The sequence below is a fragment of the Taeniopygia guttata genome, chromosome 5 (genome assembly GCF_048771995.1).
Source record: "Taeniopygia guttata chromosome 5, bTaeGut7.mat, whole genome shotgun sequence".
NCBI lineage: Eukaryota > Metazoa > Chordata > Aves > Passeriformes > Estrildidae > Taeniopygia > Taeniopygia guttata.
Window position 1 is genome coordinate 14,176,234 of NC_133030.1, and position 17,980 is coordinate 14,194,213.

General features: G+C 39.0%; 1 protein-coding gene across 5 annotated transcripts in view; it reads left to right on the top strand.

The window, feature by feature from the left end:
- TRIM66 (tripartite motif containing 66) overlaps positions 1 to 17,980 on the top strand; it is a 47,085-nt gene that overhangs the window by 14,513 nt on the left and 14,592 nt on the right. For 4 of the 5 annotated variants that reach the window (XM_072929627.1, XM_072929626.1, XM_072929628.1 and 1 more), the window contains 8 exons: positions 628 to 775; positions 4,841 to 4,973; positions 5,197 to 5,313; positions 6,092 to 6,206; positions 6,988 to 7,134; positions 7,261 to 7,378; positions 8,331 to 9,196; positions 10,170 to 10,331. In XM_072929627.1, coding sequence (XP_072785728.1) covers positions 628 to 775; positions 4,841 to 4,973; positions 5,197 to 5,313; positions 6,092 to 6,206; positions 6,988 to 7,134; positions 7,261 to 7,378; positions 8,331 to 9,196; positions 10,170 to 10,331 — 1,806 coding nt within the window. The remainder of the gene's footprint in view (positions 1 to 627; positions 776 to 4,840; positions 4,974 to 5,196; positions 5,314 to 6,091; positions 6,207 to 6,987; positions 7,135 to 7,260; positions 7,379 to 8,330; positions 9,197 to 10,169; positions 10,332 to 17,980) is intronic. The other variant, XM_041716498.2, reaches the window with a different exon arrangement.

Sequence of the window (17,980 nt, forward strand, 5' to 3'; positions counted from 1 at the left end):
CATTGTAGCAAAATTGAAATTACTCTTGAGTTCCTTCTGGATACCAGATGTTGAAATACCCACTTCATTTCCCTCTTGTGACATGACCAGGCAGCACGACCTATATAGCAAAGGGCATTCCCTACATTGTAGATAGAATCAATGGAAAGAATACTTAATTAAGGTTTCCAGGTCTTCCTATGTCTTGTGTTTTCTTAATTTTTTCCTCAGCTGGACCTAGGTGTGTACATTTTAAATTAGTCACTTTTTAAAATATAACAATCTTTGTTCCCCATTTTAAATATTCTTGCGTTTTGGTTATAAAAGGTTTTTTTTAGGCTCCACCACATGTGATATCAAGATATAAACTGAACTCATTTCTGGTCAAATCTTTAAATATAGGAACTAAGATTTTCATTAATAGTGTGTGGGTGTCCCACATTGTTTTCCAGATTGTCTCACCACTAGGATGTTTTATGTATTTTTCTCAATGTTACACAGTTACAAGCAGACTCTTAAAATAACTTGAATTGTTTTAGTTTGAGGACAAAAATTATTAAGCTCACCAATCTGAATCACAATCTGTTAAGGACAACAGTTTGTACAGCTGATTTGTCGTGTGTGTGTAATTGCACTTTTTGTTCTTAGAGCTGCTCCATGTGCAAAGAGAAGAGACCTGCTCACAGTCTCTGCACGAGATGCAATAAGTGGTTGTGCAGCTCATGCACAGAGGAGCACAGACATGGCCGGGAGCCTGGAGACCCCTTCCTGTCTTTATCCCTGAAAGGCTGCACAGGTACTGGGGATATTTCCTTTCTTCTCATATCAGTTATTCAGCTGCAAAAGGAGCAGATGCAGGTTCTGTGTGACTCAGAAGGATATGTATGTGTCAACAAGAGATTAGGTGATTTTTCTCCAACTTTAGGGCCATTGCCACAATTGGCATTCCACTGTATTGGAAAAAAGTTTGGATATTTGTGTTTGACAGACGGGATCTTCTCTGCGTTCCTTTCCCATCTATGGAGTGATGGGTCAGGAGGGCTACAACAGCAACAGGCCTTGCCCTTTGAGTAATTCTGTCCCAGTTTGGGTAATTTCACTGAGAAAACCATGACAAAGCAATTCCTGTGCATATGGACAAGGTGTGTCGTGTGATCACTACAGGATGTTCCTTTCAATTTATGCTTGAGCAAGCACAAATTAAGCCCACTGGCAAATATGTCTCATCCCTATACAATACTACAGAAAGTATTACTCTCTCCTATTATTAGTCATTATTTCCTTTACTTCTATGTCAGAAATCTGCTGCAGAGTATGCTAACCTAAACTTATATAAGAAATTTCTAGATAAAAATAAGAATTCGTGCTGCGTGCTTATTCTTCTTCATAAGGAAGATGGACAGAAAAAGGAATTTAAAAAGCCCACTGATTATTTTTATTTCCTTTAGGATTTTTCTTGTAGAAGAAGTGACTTGCTATAGATGGAGTTTTATTAAGTACTGGGTGGTCATATCAAGCAGAGTTTGAGGCACTTGAGATAAAATATGCAATTGCTAAATAGAGTATAAACAAAAAAGTCCATAAAATGGTAATAATAAAAATCACAAATTACATTTTAAATATTTTTGTGTCTTTTCTAAAGAATAACATAAACTGAAGTCCCCCAGTTTCCTCTCAAATGTCCTGATTGGATGGACAGTATGTTTTTCTTCTTGAGTTGATGACAAGATAAGGACTGTGGTTTTGAGGCTCCAACTGTTTATAATTTCATGTCACTTTAGCAAAGATTACCACCTCATATTGTTGATAAATACTGGTAAGAAATCATGTGTGGCTTAGCTGTGGGTCTTGTGTGCTATATAAATAAAAATATGCAGACACATAAAAACATGAGAGAATTTTACTTTAGTACTAAATTCCATGTGCTGAACAAAACATGAACAAGGAGCTTGGTAGTTCATCTATAGACTAGTTAATATAGAAATTATTTGGAATGTAATTTGTGCTTTTGTATTATTTTTATTATTATTAATGTATGTTTTATCTATTTACAACAGATTTGCCTTCAGAACAGTTCAAAGAAAGCAAATACTGGGATATAGTAGAACTCAGACTGTTGTTTGTTTTTTTCCCTTCTGGAAATAAACCCACAGCACTGTCAGTCAGGAAAGATTTACGTGGTGTAGGGTGTTCTGAAAACAGCCATTTGCTTTGTAAGTTCTTGAAACTATTAAGAGGTCTGGCACTTTTAAACTGTTCTATCTTTTGCCATTTCCCGTGTTAAGGGCCAGACCTTGTGTCAGAAATGAAGTAGCAAAAAACCCTCACAAAAACATTAAATCCTTCCTACTTCTAGCAATTTTAATCAACTATTTCTTGAGCTTTTCTTGAGAGGAGTCTGAGTCATTGAGAATTATGGAAGTGGAGGCAGAATTCTATTAGCTAAGATTGCTTTTCCAAAATTGACATTAACTGATCAGAGGAGCAGAGATTTAAAACTTTCTGTTAATTATTCAAGAGATACACCTGAGATAAAGAAAATATAGGCTATAGAAAATGGTAACTCCAATGATGAATTATCAGAATTTAGGGCAGCTGAGCTTTCTCTGCTTACCAAGGGAGGTTCTTTTTAAGAAGCTAAAATGGGTAGTTGTGGTTAGGTATTTGCTTCTAGAAAAAAAAAAAAACAGGGTTGTGCACTTGTTTAGTACCTGATTTCTAAGTATTAAACTTATTTCAAAACTGAAAAGTGTTGCTCTGAGCTGAGTAAAAAGTAGGTCAAGAATACCATGGCTCAGTGGCAGTTCTCACTGATATGTCAATTGATTCAGGGGATTACTGGTGGCAGAGGCTGTGGGTCTGTGTTGCAATTAGATAATACTGATTTTATTCTTAGTTTGCATTTGAAATCTACTTGTCTCTTAAATCTGACATGGAATTAAAAAACTCCAGTGAATTCTCAGAGATGACTGCAATCACCCAAAGTCTAAAGAACCCTTCAGAGAGAGAAAAAGGGGGAAATCATTATATAGAATTGTAACTTCATTATATTGGACCTTAAAGACCACATCTCATTATCACTTTGAGTTTAATATGGAAAACTTGATCTTGAGTTTACAGAAAAACAGCTTGTATACTCTGCAGACACTGAACACTTTGAAAGGCTTTTCCAGCCCATAAACTGTCAGAAAGTTATTATGGTCTTTTTAATTTTTCCCTTTTAAGATGTAAAATCTGATCACATAAGAGATGATCTTTGACATCCTCCTTGGATATATATTGGTTGTACTACCTTGTTATTTGCTTGTCAGCTGCAGGTTTTAATACACAAGTGCATATTTGCAATATAATCAGAAAAAAACTTGCTGTCAAGGTGAATTCAGTTTGATCCATTCTAGTAGAAAATATTGGAGTGGCATAAAAAAATCTAATCTAATTTCCTCCTTTATTAATGCTATCTATTAGCATTTGATTCAATAATGACATCGACCAATAAAATTTCCTGAAGAATAAAGTATGGCACTTCAGTAAATAATTCATAACAATGTAAGCAATATAAGGCTGTTTTATAAAATCTTGGCCTAATCTGTCACAAATTATCTTCCTGCATGTTGTTAAGAAGGTGCAAGGAAAGTCAATTGAACTGGAGGAAATAAATCAAGCTCCTCAGAAATATTTAGAGTAGATAGCAATCTAAAAAAAGGGCAATTTGACACGTGTTTATTTAGAGAGTGGCGTGGATTTTCTCCATATTTGTGTTGTCATTGTTAGCCATGAGATTTTCTTAGCCTTTCTACTTCTCTGTTGTGATATTTACAATTTGAAAATGAAGTGGCTGAGCCAGTATAGCTTGCTGCACTCTGTGGGTCTGTGAAATTGCAATAGTTATCACTTCTGAATCTATAAAAGGCTTCATTTTTCTACAGGATGAGAGTATGGTCTCTGCATCAGGTTGGTTTTTAAAAAAATGTATAGATAAAAGGTTTGGTGTGGGAAAATGGAAATATTTCTTCTTATTTCATATGAGCAGATAATGATGTATAAATTATTAATGCCTTTACATAATTTTTTAATCAATGTGTTATCTAAAAATGCTTGTTTTGTTTAATTTCTCACGTGTTGGTAAAGATTAATGGGACAGTGTCTTTGTTGGAGTACTGTAAGGAAGCAACCAAGCCTTTCTGTGGTGGTGGAGGGTTGGCTTTGCCATGGTTTATCTTTGTGTTTTTCTGGCATCTTTTGTTGACCGTGTTCCTTCTTTTTGAAACAATTCTACCATTCAGAAAAAAGGCAAGAATAGATTGTACAGGAATAACGCTTCCACTTTGCATGCCCACTGTGCATTCTTACTCTTTATCACGTTAGTCTTTAGAAAATCCTTTAAAGAACAGATTTTTAGGGCCTAACATCAGCCCCAGCTGCTGAAGTTTATGAACTGCATTGCAACAAACACAAATTTGGAAAACAATTGCTCATGTGACTTTTTAAGAACAAATTATTTCCTTGCTTCTGCTGTGACTGCAAGTTTATTGAATATATTTGCTATTCTACATTTTACAGTAGTTTTGCCGAGTAGTTTACTAGACCAGGGCATTTAAAGTTGAGCTAGGTGCTCCAAATCATGATACTTTAAACTCACAAGAGTTTAGAGGACAGTATGGTTTGTTTTAATGGTTTGCTCCTGGTGTCCTCAGTTTGTAGGATGTGTAAGGAAAAAATGCAAACAAACCCAACATCAGATAATCAGATGATTCCTGGTTTTGTGTCTTTAAAAAATGTTATTGAGACTTGACACAAAATGGTTGGTTACTCTCTTTGTGAGCTCTCCTTGTGGGTGACAGCCTCGCTTTGCGTTCCTCAGCAGCTGAAGATGAAGGAAGGGAGTTTTGCTTGTTCTGTCCAGCACACCCCCAGGAGGCACTGAAGGTTTTTTGTGAGACGTGCGACACCCTCACCTGCTGCAGCTGCCTCCTGTCCGAGCACAAGGAGCACAGGTACTGGGCTGCCAGTCAGCCTCACTACACTCAACACTTTTCATCTGTGTTTTCACTCTTCTCACCTGTGTTTGCCAGCTGATGCTCCAGGCTGCTCTGAATTTAAAAGCCACAGCAAACTCATCTCAGTTGTCTCACTGCCCTGGCAGAAACCCTCCCTGCTCTCACCTGTTCACTCATGAACTGGGAAACCACAGTGCAACAATTTCCCCTTCTTTCACAGGTTCAGGCATCTTGAGGAAGCTCTGCAAAATCAGAGAATTATCCTGGAGAATGTCATAACTAAGGTGGAGGAGAAAAAAAATGGGATTCAGGTTTCAGCTAAACAGATTGAAGACAGGTAATTGCTATGCTTTCTTTTTTTTTCCATGGAAGTAGGTGATCTGTAAAAATAATATTTTCACTAAATGTAGGTTTATGGAATTAAATGCAGCTTCTATTTCTTTTTTCTTGGAGGGTAGAAAAAACAGGAAGATTAAAAATATCAAATTCATGTTTAAGTGGTACTGACAAGTCATGGCATTGTAAATACAGGATTCATACTCATTGTAAGGCATGTGACAGCTGACTTCAGAGTTGAGATTTCTTTGTATAATCTGTGTCTGAGCTATAACATGACAATATTACAAATTATGATAATTTTTATGATACCTTATTTCTTCAAGAAACCTCAAAACAAGGTGTAATTTTATCAAGATGAATATAAAAAATGAAAATATTTAATTATTTGAACTGGATTTCAGCTACTGATTATGCATTTAGTAGTGGTTGGACTTATCTTCTGCATTAATAAAACAATTGCAAGAGTACCAATCTATTTATACTACTTATAATCTAGTATAAACTGGAAGTTTTGGATGTATGTATTTGTTGAAAAAGAGCTAAAGGCTGTTCTTGGCATGTTCTAAGCAGCTCTCCAATTTGAGAGAATCCATCAGCATTAACATGTCACATCCAGAGAGGGGTGGTCAGGGTTCAGAGAAGTGGGGGAGAACTGTTGGGAAATGATGATACAACTTTCACTGCAGTTCTGTCAGTAGACAGATCAGTTCTTGTAGCAAATAACTGCTGAGCAGTGAATAAATGATACATCAGGGATATGTACCTCTTACCTATAGGTTGCTTGAAGTAAAACATCTGTACAAAAAGGTGGAAAACCAAATAAAAATGGCCAAGATGGTTCTGATGAATGAAATCGATAAACGAACAAATATCCTCCTTGAACAACTGGAAGTAAGTAAGGCTAGTTTCATTTGATACCTTGGGAAATCAAACTAAATTAAATTTAATTCCTGTGCCAGTGGAAAGAATATAGACTGTGGGAGCTATTGTCCCATTCCTTATATTTTTTTAATATTTGGGGTTTTTTTTTTCTGCAGACTTTGATGTTGAATCAATGGTTGGCAAGGATTCAGGGCGAAGTGGCAAAATGTTTCCTTATCATGAGTTAACCATGGTTTCTAATGCATTTACAGAGATTATGTGTGCACCTTTTGAGTACTTAGAAAACAAACCAGCTTGTGATTTTAATGTTTAGTTTGTAGGAGTCCATTAGCAGCACAATTAATCCCCTGTGTCAGGAATGATTCTTTGGTCTAATTTCTGTAACAGAACTTTTGAGTTTTGACTCTTCAGTTTTTGCATGTCCAATTGAAATATATGATATTTTATTTTGAAATGTGCTGAGGAGAAAAGCCACTGATCAGAATTTCCAGACAAGTAAGTGGCCCAGGTGCAAATTTGATCCAACACCTACAGCTTTTTTGGGTTATGTTATTCTATTAAACTAAGGCCAGAATGATGCAGATTGTTTGCTCCTGGAGAAGTCATTGCTCTTCCTGAATTCAGACTTATCTCCTGAGCTGGATTTGCTTCCTTTCTGTGATGGGTGGATTAAAGAGATTTTGAAGAACAGTACTGCTGCAAATACTGCATAATGTAGTGCCAATGATTGCATTTGTTATGCGTGTCTAAAGAATGACAACTCTTTTCTACTGATTCATGTTATTTACAGAAAATCACCAGTGAGAGGAAGCAGAGGCTGGAGCAGCAGCTGCAAGGTGTCGTGGTCTTAGGCAGACAGGTAGAACATGTCCAGAACTTCATCAGCTGGGCCGTGTGTAGTAAAAAAACCATCCCATTTCTCTTCAGTAAGGAACTGGTAAGAGCAATGCTTGTTGTGCAGTAATTGTGAGAACTGTTTTAAGGTTCTGATGTTGATCAAATGAAACATTTTTCACCATCTTAGAATTGTGAATAAAATAATTGTCCTTTAATGTGTCACCAGATTGTGTTTCAGATCCAGCGCTTGCTGGAGACAAACTGTAACACAGACACGGGCCCTCCTCTGAAGATCAGGTTTGCTTGGGATCCCTCCTACTGGACTAAGCAACTCTCCAATTTGGGTAAGAAATTATAGTAGACAAATGCCCAAAGCTAGGCTAGACAGATGCAGCCAATACAGTACCTCCCCTAAAGGGCCCTCCTTTTTTGTTTTGACCTCCAGTTTTGAAACTCTTGCTATGTTCTGAAGAAAAACGAGTGTGGCTGAACTTTCCTGTTTTTCTCTCCATTTATATCCACTCACCAAAAGACCATTGAGGTGTCAGGTGCTTTCTCTCTCTTAGTGGCCAAATGAGCTGAGCACTGTTGAGACACTTGCAATTTAAAGGCACAAAGATGGTTTTAAGACACTGTTCAACAATTACAGTGTTAGCTATATTGGTTTCCCAGCAGCTACAGATTTCCCAACTGCAATGGGTTTTTACTGTAAATTCAGCTCAGTGGGCTGATCACTGATCTAAAAGAGCAGTTCTCTTCCCATTTTAAGGTATTAAAACCTAAAAGGGGTAAAACACTATCAAAGTGTTGCAGGGAATAATCTCTTGATGAAAAGCATGGACAAGATAATTTCATAAGTCACTTCTATTTCTCATATTTCTTCTATATGTAGTCTCACCTACATAGCAATAATCTCTTTTATTTTTATCTTGCCCCCTGGAAGCTGTCTTTTGTACACGTGCTTGTGGATGAGAAGATAAGCTCATACTTCTGTAAAAATGAAAGTATAAGCCATATCCATCAGTTAAGATAAAATAGGGTCAATTTTTCAAAGTGTTTGCTGGGTAATTCAACTGTGAGTTCCACTAACATCAGTGGGAGTTTGGTGTAAACTGAAATAACTAGATGAACATTGGAAAATTTGTTTTGAATGGATGCTGGCAGACTGTTTGCATGCAATATTTGAATATCTTTTATATTTGAAATGTGCATGATGGCCGTTTCCTTGTGTACAATTTTTATTGTATGCATTTGTCAAGACCATAGGAGGGAGTAAATTTGCTGTTCTTTTTCCAGGAGGTTTCACAATGGAAGGTGGACACATATCTCACCCAGATGTGCTACTCTGTGGAAATATTCAGGGGTTACAACCCTCTCTGTACCATGGGCACCACTCCCCAGCCTCCCAGCTGGAGAGCAGCCAGCCACACCAGTTCCCACCTGCGATGCCGTGTTCTGCACCCGTGTGCTGCTCCCACTGCCTCAGCATTCCTCACCCAAACAAAGCCCAGCCTTCTTACCAAGACGTGAGCCACCACAAGAGCTTCCACCAGCCTCCTGCACTTCATCAGCAGCACTTCCCTCTGCAGTACGGCCTGCAGCCCCAGGACAGAGAGCCACGGGGTGTCCCCCAGCCCGCCAAGCTCCCGCAGGTTGGGCTGGAGCAGCAGCCGCGCTCGGAGATGGAGAACGTGTCCGGGAGGGTGGCAAAGCCCTTCCCACCCCAGCAGCTGCAGCAGGGTTGTGCTGCTGTGACCCACGAGGCTCAGCAGGTTCCCACGAGCCACCCACAGGCTTCTCTGCAGACATCAGCTGTGGGAATGCAGCTGGGCCATGTCCAGAAGATAAAATCCAACCATGTGCTGCAGCCACCCCTGCAGCAGCAGCAGCAGCAGCTGCCCCTGGCATCCCCCCCAGCAGGGCATGATGAGAGCACCCACAAACAAGTCATCCAGCAGAGCCTGGACATCATGCACCACCAGTTGGAGCTGGAGGAGATGAAAAAGGATCTGGAGCTTCTCCTGCAGGCCCAGGGACACTCCAGCTTGCAGCTGAACCAAGCCAAGCCACCTCAACACGTTCAACAGACCATAGTTGGTCAGATCAACTACATAGTGAGGCAGCCAGGTCCAGCACAGCAACAAGTCCAAGATGAAGCACAAGTAAGTTCTCTCAAAGTAATTTCCTACTGCATTTAGTCAGTGTAAGTTCAGAAATTGGACACACCTTTGAGATTTCATGTGTTTCTGTGAACTTTCTGTGGGCATCTTGTCTGTGTATGCAGCAGAGAGGCTTCATGCCTCATGTAGATTGGGCCAAAATTTTCTGTGAAGTGCTGCATAACCACCCTGGATCCCAAAGATCTGAATCTCTCAATAGACAAGGTGAGCAGCAGCATGGGAGAATAAAAGCACCATCATGCCTCCTTTGTAAATAGGTGACTGGAGGACTGCAGTAGTTTCACTCTGCATTTCAACTCTTTTTTTACTAGAAACATTAAACCCTGAGTCCTTAAAAAGCATTAGATTCTAAATTATTATTGAAGAGAGTGAAGACAATTTCTTGGTCTGAGTTATTTCCCATTCTCTTGCTGGTGCATCATGTCATTTAAGATTATCATCATTATCTACACATGCTGTTGTGCTACAGTTTTGTCAGCAGGGCTCATCTCTTCCCTTTTCCTGTTAGTAAGGAGCCTGCTTTTGAAAGAGGGATAGTCCTTGGTGGTGAGCATCCAAACTACAAGGCAGATCAGCTGCAGAATAAAGTGGCTTGGAAATTAATTTTAAATGGTGGAAGGGTGTCTCAGACTTACCATTGTGTAAATTCTGTGGAACTGCCACTCTGAATAGTTCTCAAAGTAGCTTACCTGCAAGGACAGACTGCAAGCTTTTGGTGTAGCTGTATATGTCAGCAGCTTTAATGAGTACTTTTTTCTTTTTTTTTAAGAGTTCATTAATATTTGAGAGAAAACTTTCTCCATTTTTCTCTCTGCTTAAGGTTGCCTTGAACATCTCTGTTGTTTTAGAGGCTTTTTGGGCTTTTCATAATGTGTATGCTGTGAGTTGATGCAAATTTGTCACTGTTTTCATCCTGTTACTGTTGAATAGACAAATTCTCATTTGTGATTTGCAGGTCTGTGAGAGCTCCACAGAAGCTGATGCCCTGAAGCCTGTCATTCCTCTTGACAAAAGTGACCATCCCTCCCTGTCACAATCACTGGATGAAGCAGGCAGTGGCAGGAGCCACTCCCCTGAGAGCACACTGCAGCAATCAACTTGCCATCCAGTGAGAAAGGTATAAAGATCGTAGTAAAAAAAAAATAAAGGGAAAACATTATTTGATAATATTGAATATGGCATTGGAGTTTGCAATCAGTTGGAAAAAAATTAAATGCAGTAAAAGTCCACCAAATGGCTTGTAAGTTTTAGAAGACAGTCACAGCCCTAATCTTGTGTGCATCTCCCAGTAAGGTGCCAGGATGAGCAACTCTTCTAGAGGCTGATGCTATTTAGGTCTGGCTGCCATGATTGTTAGACATGAACTGGCAAATAAATAGATGCTCTATTTCTTCACTGCTTAAATTCTGCCTAGCTTCTATGTCTAGGGATTTAATTACTAGGACTTGCTAACTACTGTACTAGAAGTAGTTAATTTGAAAAAAAAATAAATCAGGAATCAGAGGTGCTGATGAAATCAGGCCTGAGAAGCAGTCTTCCAAATAGTTGCCCCAAAAACAACACCACTAATTACGGCTGAAGGCAGGGTGCCTGAAATTGTTATACTTCTTCTCATTGTTCATATATAAGCAGAAAAATCACATTTTCTGTATATGTAGAATATTTGAATACACAATAGAGCAGGCTTCGTTCTTCACCCCTACTGCGAGGCTCTGACCATTGAAGAAGCAGCATGAACACAACCAGGAAGGCCAATAGTTATCAGTAGACCCTTACCGGCTGTGGATATCACCTGTGCTCTTGAAGCAGAGAATCTGCCTTTTACTTCTCTGTACAGTTTGTTTAAAACACTCCAAACAGCACATCACATTCTGTTTTTTCAAATCTGTTTGTTTCTTCAGTTCACGACTCATTTTGTGTACCTTGTAGAAGGCTTTCATAGCTTTTTTCCCTTGGAATTTGTCTGTGGAATATTGTGGAAGTACTTGTCTTTTCTTTCTATCCTCAAAAAGCAAGTTATTTTTCCTTCTTTTGTATGTGACTTTGTTGATGCAACATTTATGATGCAATACCCATCCAGAGAATTGTTGGCGATCCCTTTGGGAGTTGCAGAGATATGGGCCTGGAAGCAGAGTGCAAATCAGAGTTGAAAGCCACGAAGAAATCCGTTTTATGGACCTGTAATGGAAGGTTATTCCTGACAGCTTAAGCAAGAAACATCAGAAAGAGGAAAGAAAATGGAAGCAGATGTGCAAGAGAGAGAGAGGCTAGTGTAGTCTGATGGGAAAAGCAGGCGTAATAAAGGAGAAAAGGCTGATTTGTTGCTGTAGAAGTTGAGAAGGTGGTGAAAGAAGGATGCTTCTAGGAAAAAGAAAAAAGGATTTTTTTTTTTCTCATGGTGCTGAGAAGTGTGTGCTCTTGTGCAGAAAGCATGGGGGTGTCTGGTTTTTGGAGGTGCCTGGTACCTCTTCAAGAAGGGAGAATGTTCAACAGCTACAGAAACCCATCTGTGCTTGTCTTCATCTCTTCTCATGAGATGTTTAGGATGAAGACATCTGGGTGGGAGGAAGATACTGACAGCTCTGGCAATGGCAAATTAGAAATGATGAAGGGAAAAAGCACAGCAAGTAAACCCTTGAAATATATTCTTCATGAATGCTCATTAAAGATGTCTAAGTGCTTTTACTTGACAATTGGATTAAATCTGAGTTTAAATGGGAGATTGGTTCCTGTTTAAGAACAAGGGAATGTATCTGTTCATTCTTATCTGGTTCACCTGATTAAATGTTTTCACACTCATCTCCAGACAAAAATTTTTGTGTAGATGTTTGTCCATGTGCTCTCACATGGACTATATTCAGAACATTCCATCTCTCTCAAGATTGTTTTGGAAGACATGGAGAAAGTGAATGTGGACAAGTCTGAAACACCTGAAAAATATGGTAGAGAAAATGGCTGGATAAACCTGCTGCCTGAGGAAGAACTGTTCTGTCTTTTGGAGAAAAATTGCTGTTGGACTTTGTGGCCTTGTGTTGCATTTCTGCTGAAGTCTGGCAGCCTTCAACTAGGCACAGTATTCCTAGTGGAGTACAGAATTCCCTGGCTGCTGAGATTCTTTCATTAAAGAGAAAGCAGTGTGCACCTGAATTAACTGTTTAGTGATGTGATTGCCAAGATCTGTCGAGAAAGGTCAGAAATAAAAGCTTTCTTTAACTCAGTGGCTTCCTTTATTTTGGAGTGGGGCAAGGCTTTATTGCTCATGTAATTATTAAATTTCTGTGCATTAATTTTGAAATGTTTTTGTTTATGGTACAAATTTGATATTATTGACTGATAACTAGATGAATTGTCTGCATACAGAGTTGTATTTATTTGTAAAGCAGTACAGATAAGATGCTCTTAGTAACTCATGATCAACACAGTTTGGGATAGTTTTAATTTGTTTTGCTCATTTTGGAACATAAATGGTGGTATTTTGTCAGTCTTTCTGCCTTCCTGTATATTCCTCTATTTTTCTGTGAATTAATTTTTTTTTGGTGTGGAATAAATGTTTCTATGCTTAGACCATTGATTGTTTGATATAAGTTAAGTGCTGTACTTTGCATAATTCTGGTCTTAATTAGCACCTTTTTAAGAATGCCACACTAGGGATGAAAGCTTTCTGCTAATGTGGAAAATGGATACAGTTTTCTCTTCATGTTCCTCTGTCAGAATGCTTCACTCACATAGCCAGTACCTCTGGTTTGGATTGTGGAGTTGTTCTGTCTCCATGTGTGTCAAATACCCAGCCTCTCCAGTAAGAATGCCAGCAAGACAGAGAACAAATTTCTGAATAACTTTTGTGTTACCTGCACTGCATTTCTAGGGAATCGTGCCAAACTCTAGCAAACAGATTTTACACAAGCTGTGGAATTGCTAATTTGCAGCGTGAAGGAATGAGTGCTCAATTAATTTTAACAGTTTTGTGGCAAGGGTTACCAACCTTCTGCAGCAATGTGATCTTGCTGCTTTTACATACTATGATATCAAGTTATTAATTTGTGTACAGGACTAGAGAGGTCACCTATTCTGGAATTAGAGTAAGAATAATAAGATATTTTGGGCCTAATTGTGTTTTCAGGAGTAATAAGAGGAATACAGTCTTTGTTTTGTTGGCACATACCTAATTGTTATTTCTGGCTGTGATGAGCAAGAGGTCTATAGGCTGCATCTAACATTTGAAGAAATGTCATTATTACTGTACATCTAGAGCACAGATTTGTAATTTGAGCCTCAGGCACCACTGCAGCAGCCATTGGTGTTGATGCAGGGCCAGCTGGACATCTCTCCTTCTCACAGTCCATAAAGTGCACCCTCTTCTGTACTTTGGGGCAAGACCCTTACCTCTGTTAGTTCATCTTCTCTTAAAGTGAATCTCTGAATATGTTGTGCACTGCATCAGTAAGTTATCACTGAGCAGCTGCACCTGATCCTATATAAATGTAGTCAACAGCAGATTTTTAGGGAAGGGCATCAGAAACAACAAATATAAACTGATAGTCGACTATCCCAGATTCTGAAAGCCAGCACTTCAAGGATTTTCTGCCCTGAAAGTTGTACCCAGACAATTGTGGTTTAAGGTTCTTTATAGAGCCCTTGCCTGTGAATTTGTCTAATTCACTATTTTGAGTCCATCTTAATACTAGTGTAGAATACTCCTCAGCGTTCTACTCCAACTGAGTTTTGCATTGCATGAGAAGTTCCTGTTTGCTTACCTTAAGTTTCTTGTCTAATAGTTCAGATTCTTTCTTGTTTTTCTGTTAGGGAAAACAGTGAATAATCACTCTGTATTCACCCCATTCATAATCTCTGTATTTTATAGGTATACATTGAATTTATTATTGCAAGTTTATTTTTGAAGCTTGAAAGGGACTGCTTGTCTCTCTAGAGTTGGGTGAAAGCCGTTCTGTACTTTGGTCCTTTGTATGTTTGACCATTTTGCCCATACTTTGTGGTTTTGATAAATAATCTTTGAGGCAGGGTGACCAAGATTAGTAAAGAAAGCATACGCATGTGGAAATGGTGTGTAGTGCATTATATTTGTCGTATTATTTTTGATTCACAACAAGTTCCACCTTCTTACTTCAAGAGCTCAGTTTGTCTCAAGCACCATTAAGTACCTGAAATGGGGAAATCCTAGGGAATATTCCTTGCTATCTAAGGCGCACTTTGCAGAGCACTCTTGAGAAGCTTCTCTTTTATTCCAAGTATATGCTGTGGTAGCATTCCATGAAAGACTATGTGGTGACAGTTCATGGTGGAACTTCTTTTTTTCTTTAAAAACACATGAAATTTGTGTGAGGGGTGCTGGAGAGCAGAGTACAGATTTTATTTGATGGTAGTACTGCACAGAGCATGTTGTGATTACTTAGTGACTGAAAGTAATAATAATATCCAACCCTAGAACTTCAAATCTGAGCTTGGGACCAAAATGGCTTTCTTGTTGCTATGTTTCCCCCCCTTAATTACTACTAATTTTAGAGGAATTAGTGATGAAGGAAACAATAGCCTGGAGTTTGGGGTACTATAAATTTCTCAAGCAACAGAGTATGTTTTTTACTTTACAGAATTGAACTGTTCACGGCACAAATGCCTTCATGCTTAATGCAATTAGGTACATTCCCCAGAATGTTAATTTTACAAAACCCTTTTCCTTTGACCTGAAAAAAAGAAGATAAATAAAACATGCTGCTCCATGCAATCTCTTCTTCCTTCCGCTTTAAGCCTGCTCCAGTTTATTCAGACAAATTGTTAAGGAAGATTTGAATTCTTTTTTTCTCGTGAAAGCGGAAAGGAAATCCTTTGGATTCTGTTCTGAAGCTGGGAATGGGAAGCATGTGCAGCCTGTGTTATCAGTGCTGCTGTGTTAAGCAACTGGATTGGAGTAGTACATTTGTTTAACCTTCCAGCATAATGAGCTGCCAGGGGGATTGCTCCACTTAATAGCAGCCGTTCCTTACTCTGCATCCATTTGCAGCGTGGTGTTTCTCCCATTGCAAAGAGAATTGGCGGTTCCCAGTTTTAGCTTCCTTTATCAGTGACACTAAATGTCAACAGCCCTGAGGCTTTGCCAAAACAATCCTAACAAATCCTAATCCCACTGTTTCAAGGTAAGTATTTGCTTCTCAGAATTCTTCTGTATTGGTGCTGCATGTTTACACTGGACCTTTTTGGAATGCGACAGTGATCAAAGAAATATTTGAACTGAACCCATGTGTTTATTTTTTGTTGTCTGCAGGCACTTTGCATGTTCTTTTTTCTTACTTTTCACTACCATAGCTAAGAAAATTGTGGTAGCAGGCATTTTGGGGTGGTGATGCTGCTACTATTATATTATAAGGATCATCAGACCAAAATTAATTATGAGACAATGAATTCCATTTATAGTGACACAGATGTAGTTCAGTGTGCCAGACTGTACATTAAAATGTCAAAAAGTTCAAAATTAACCAACAGCTGAAGCCACTCTCTGCCCAAGAGCATAATTAATACTTGTTGTTGTTCAAATGTTGCAATGTAAAAGCAATAGAGCTTTTATAAAACAGATAAATCCTTTAAAGGCATCCCATTTGCAAAAACTAGCTGAACTGTCAAGGGAAAAGAGAAATTTTTGCTAATGGCAAAAGAAATGATTATTTTAGGGAGTGAATTAATAGTCTATTAATGAGCCTTGTTCCCAGTGCATTGTTCACTTCACACTTGACAGCAGCTCCATGGATCAGGATGGAATGTGTCTGTTCTTAACTGTGAGTTTTAATATTTTGCACTGAGAGATCATAATGTTGCTTCATCATTAAAATAACCACAAAATTAACTTTTGCCCCAAGGGAAAGACAGATGGCAGTTTGATGGCCTCATTATTCTTTTTAAGAAGAGTAAGGTTTTACATTGGCTTATATAATCTAAAAAGATCTCTGAAGAAACTGATGCTAGCTAGAAGAGTAAAAAGGACATAACCACACCATGCAAATGAATTTCACCTTTCTAAAAATCTTACATGTGTGTCTCCATATTTTTATTTTTTCTCCTTCAGTAGGAGTCATCCCAGTGACTACTTCCAGTAAGTAAACTTGTCTCACTGGAGCCAGGAGTAATCCAATTGCCTTAGGAGGGGGAACATTTAACCTGAGCTGCACACAGAGGGTCAGGTCTCACCACATGAAATGATGGCATGTGCTTGTAAACGAGTAAATGAAAATGTGGGCAGTGATTGGAGGAACTGAATGGCCAGAAGGTCACCAGTTAACTTTTGGGAGCAAATTTGGGTGGTGTGCCCACCACATACATGCCTTAGCATGGCCATTCCCAATGGAGAACAGCTGTAGGGTACTTCCTATGGACTCAGGAATTTGTGGATGATCCATGCTTTGGAGAACCTGACTGAATAAATATTTAGCTACATCACAGGGGCTTAATTAATGCTCACAGTGGACTTTGAAATAAGGGGAACAGGAAAGTGCTGATTACAGTTCAGCTCCAGCATGAATTCTGCTTGTATGTTTTAGTTTTTTTGTGAGTGGTATGGGAACAATTTGCATGTTAATTTTGTCATCTTAAAAAGACTTGTGATAAAATGAGTGATGGAATGAAAAGGCAAAAGTGTACTTGGTAGGTTCCATTTGTCACTGCAATTGCAGGAACCTGTTACAAGCAAATTGGGGTGGCAAATAAACATTTTTGATCTTTATGGATTTTAAGATGTGTGGCCTTGAGAAGTGGATTCCTTGCTGACCTGTGGAGATAATTTTGGTTTGAAACCTCTGCATTCTTAGGAATGCTCTATCAGACAGACTATATGGCAAGTTTGGGCCTCCTCTGGTGCATTTCCTTACTGGCTGTGGTCTAATTTTCAGCTCAAATGTGACCAGCTCCAGCTGCTTCCAAAAAGTTGTTACAGCTCAGACAGCTTAGATTCAGGGGTGTCCATTGGACTCAAGAGTGGGAGAATGACCAATTCCCTGGCTGCAGGAACCCAGTGTTCCTTGGGGTGCCTTCTACATGGAGGGGCAGTTTAGAGCAGGCTCACTGCAGCGCTTTGTGCTGGAATGGCACAAACCTCCCCTGGCTCTGCAGAAGAGCTGACCTCTTTTTGTCTCAAATGCAGGTGTATTTTAACTCATCAGAATAAGTTGGCACTCTTCAGGCAAAGCTCCCATCGTAGCATCTATTGCAAATTGACAAAGAGGAAATTAAATTGCATCCATTGTTAGGTGGCAGTTAGTGTCTGTGGGCAGTGTTGTCTTGGCACAGAGTGCTGTGCATTGCAAGCAGAGGAATTCAAGCCTGGCAGGAGGTAGGGCTTACACAGACACATCTGACAGCTCAGGCTAGGCTGCAGTCTTTACCACTGCGGGGTTAAGATGGACAAAAATATCAAAATCCCAAATGGAGTATAGATTGAGAAAAAATCTAATTAAATTTAGGAAACGGGTCCTATCTCAGATTCACTTCTGAGTCACAGGCCTCTAGTGGAGAAATAAGTACAACAAATTCAAAAACTAATTCAGACGCAGTGGACATATTTCTATTGTCTCGGTTTATATTAAAATAAGTGCTACCTACTGTATTGCAGTCAAGTGAAAAGGATAGAGTCAGTCAAATGTAAAGGTGAAACACCAATGAACTCTGATTAAATCAAGGGAAAGTTGTGTATTCAAGTGACACGGATCTTGACACTTGCTAAAATTGCTTCCATTTGCTTCACAGGAATGCTAGAAGAGTCTTGTT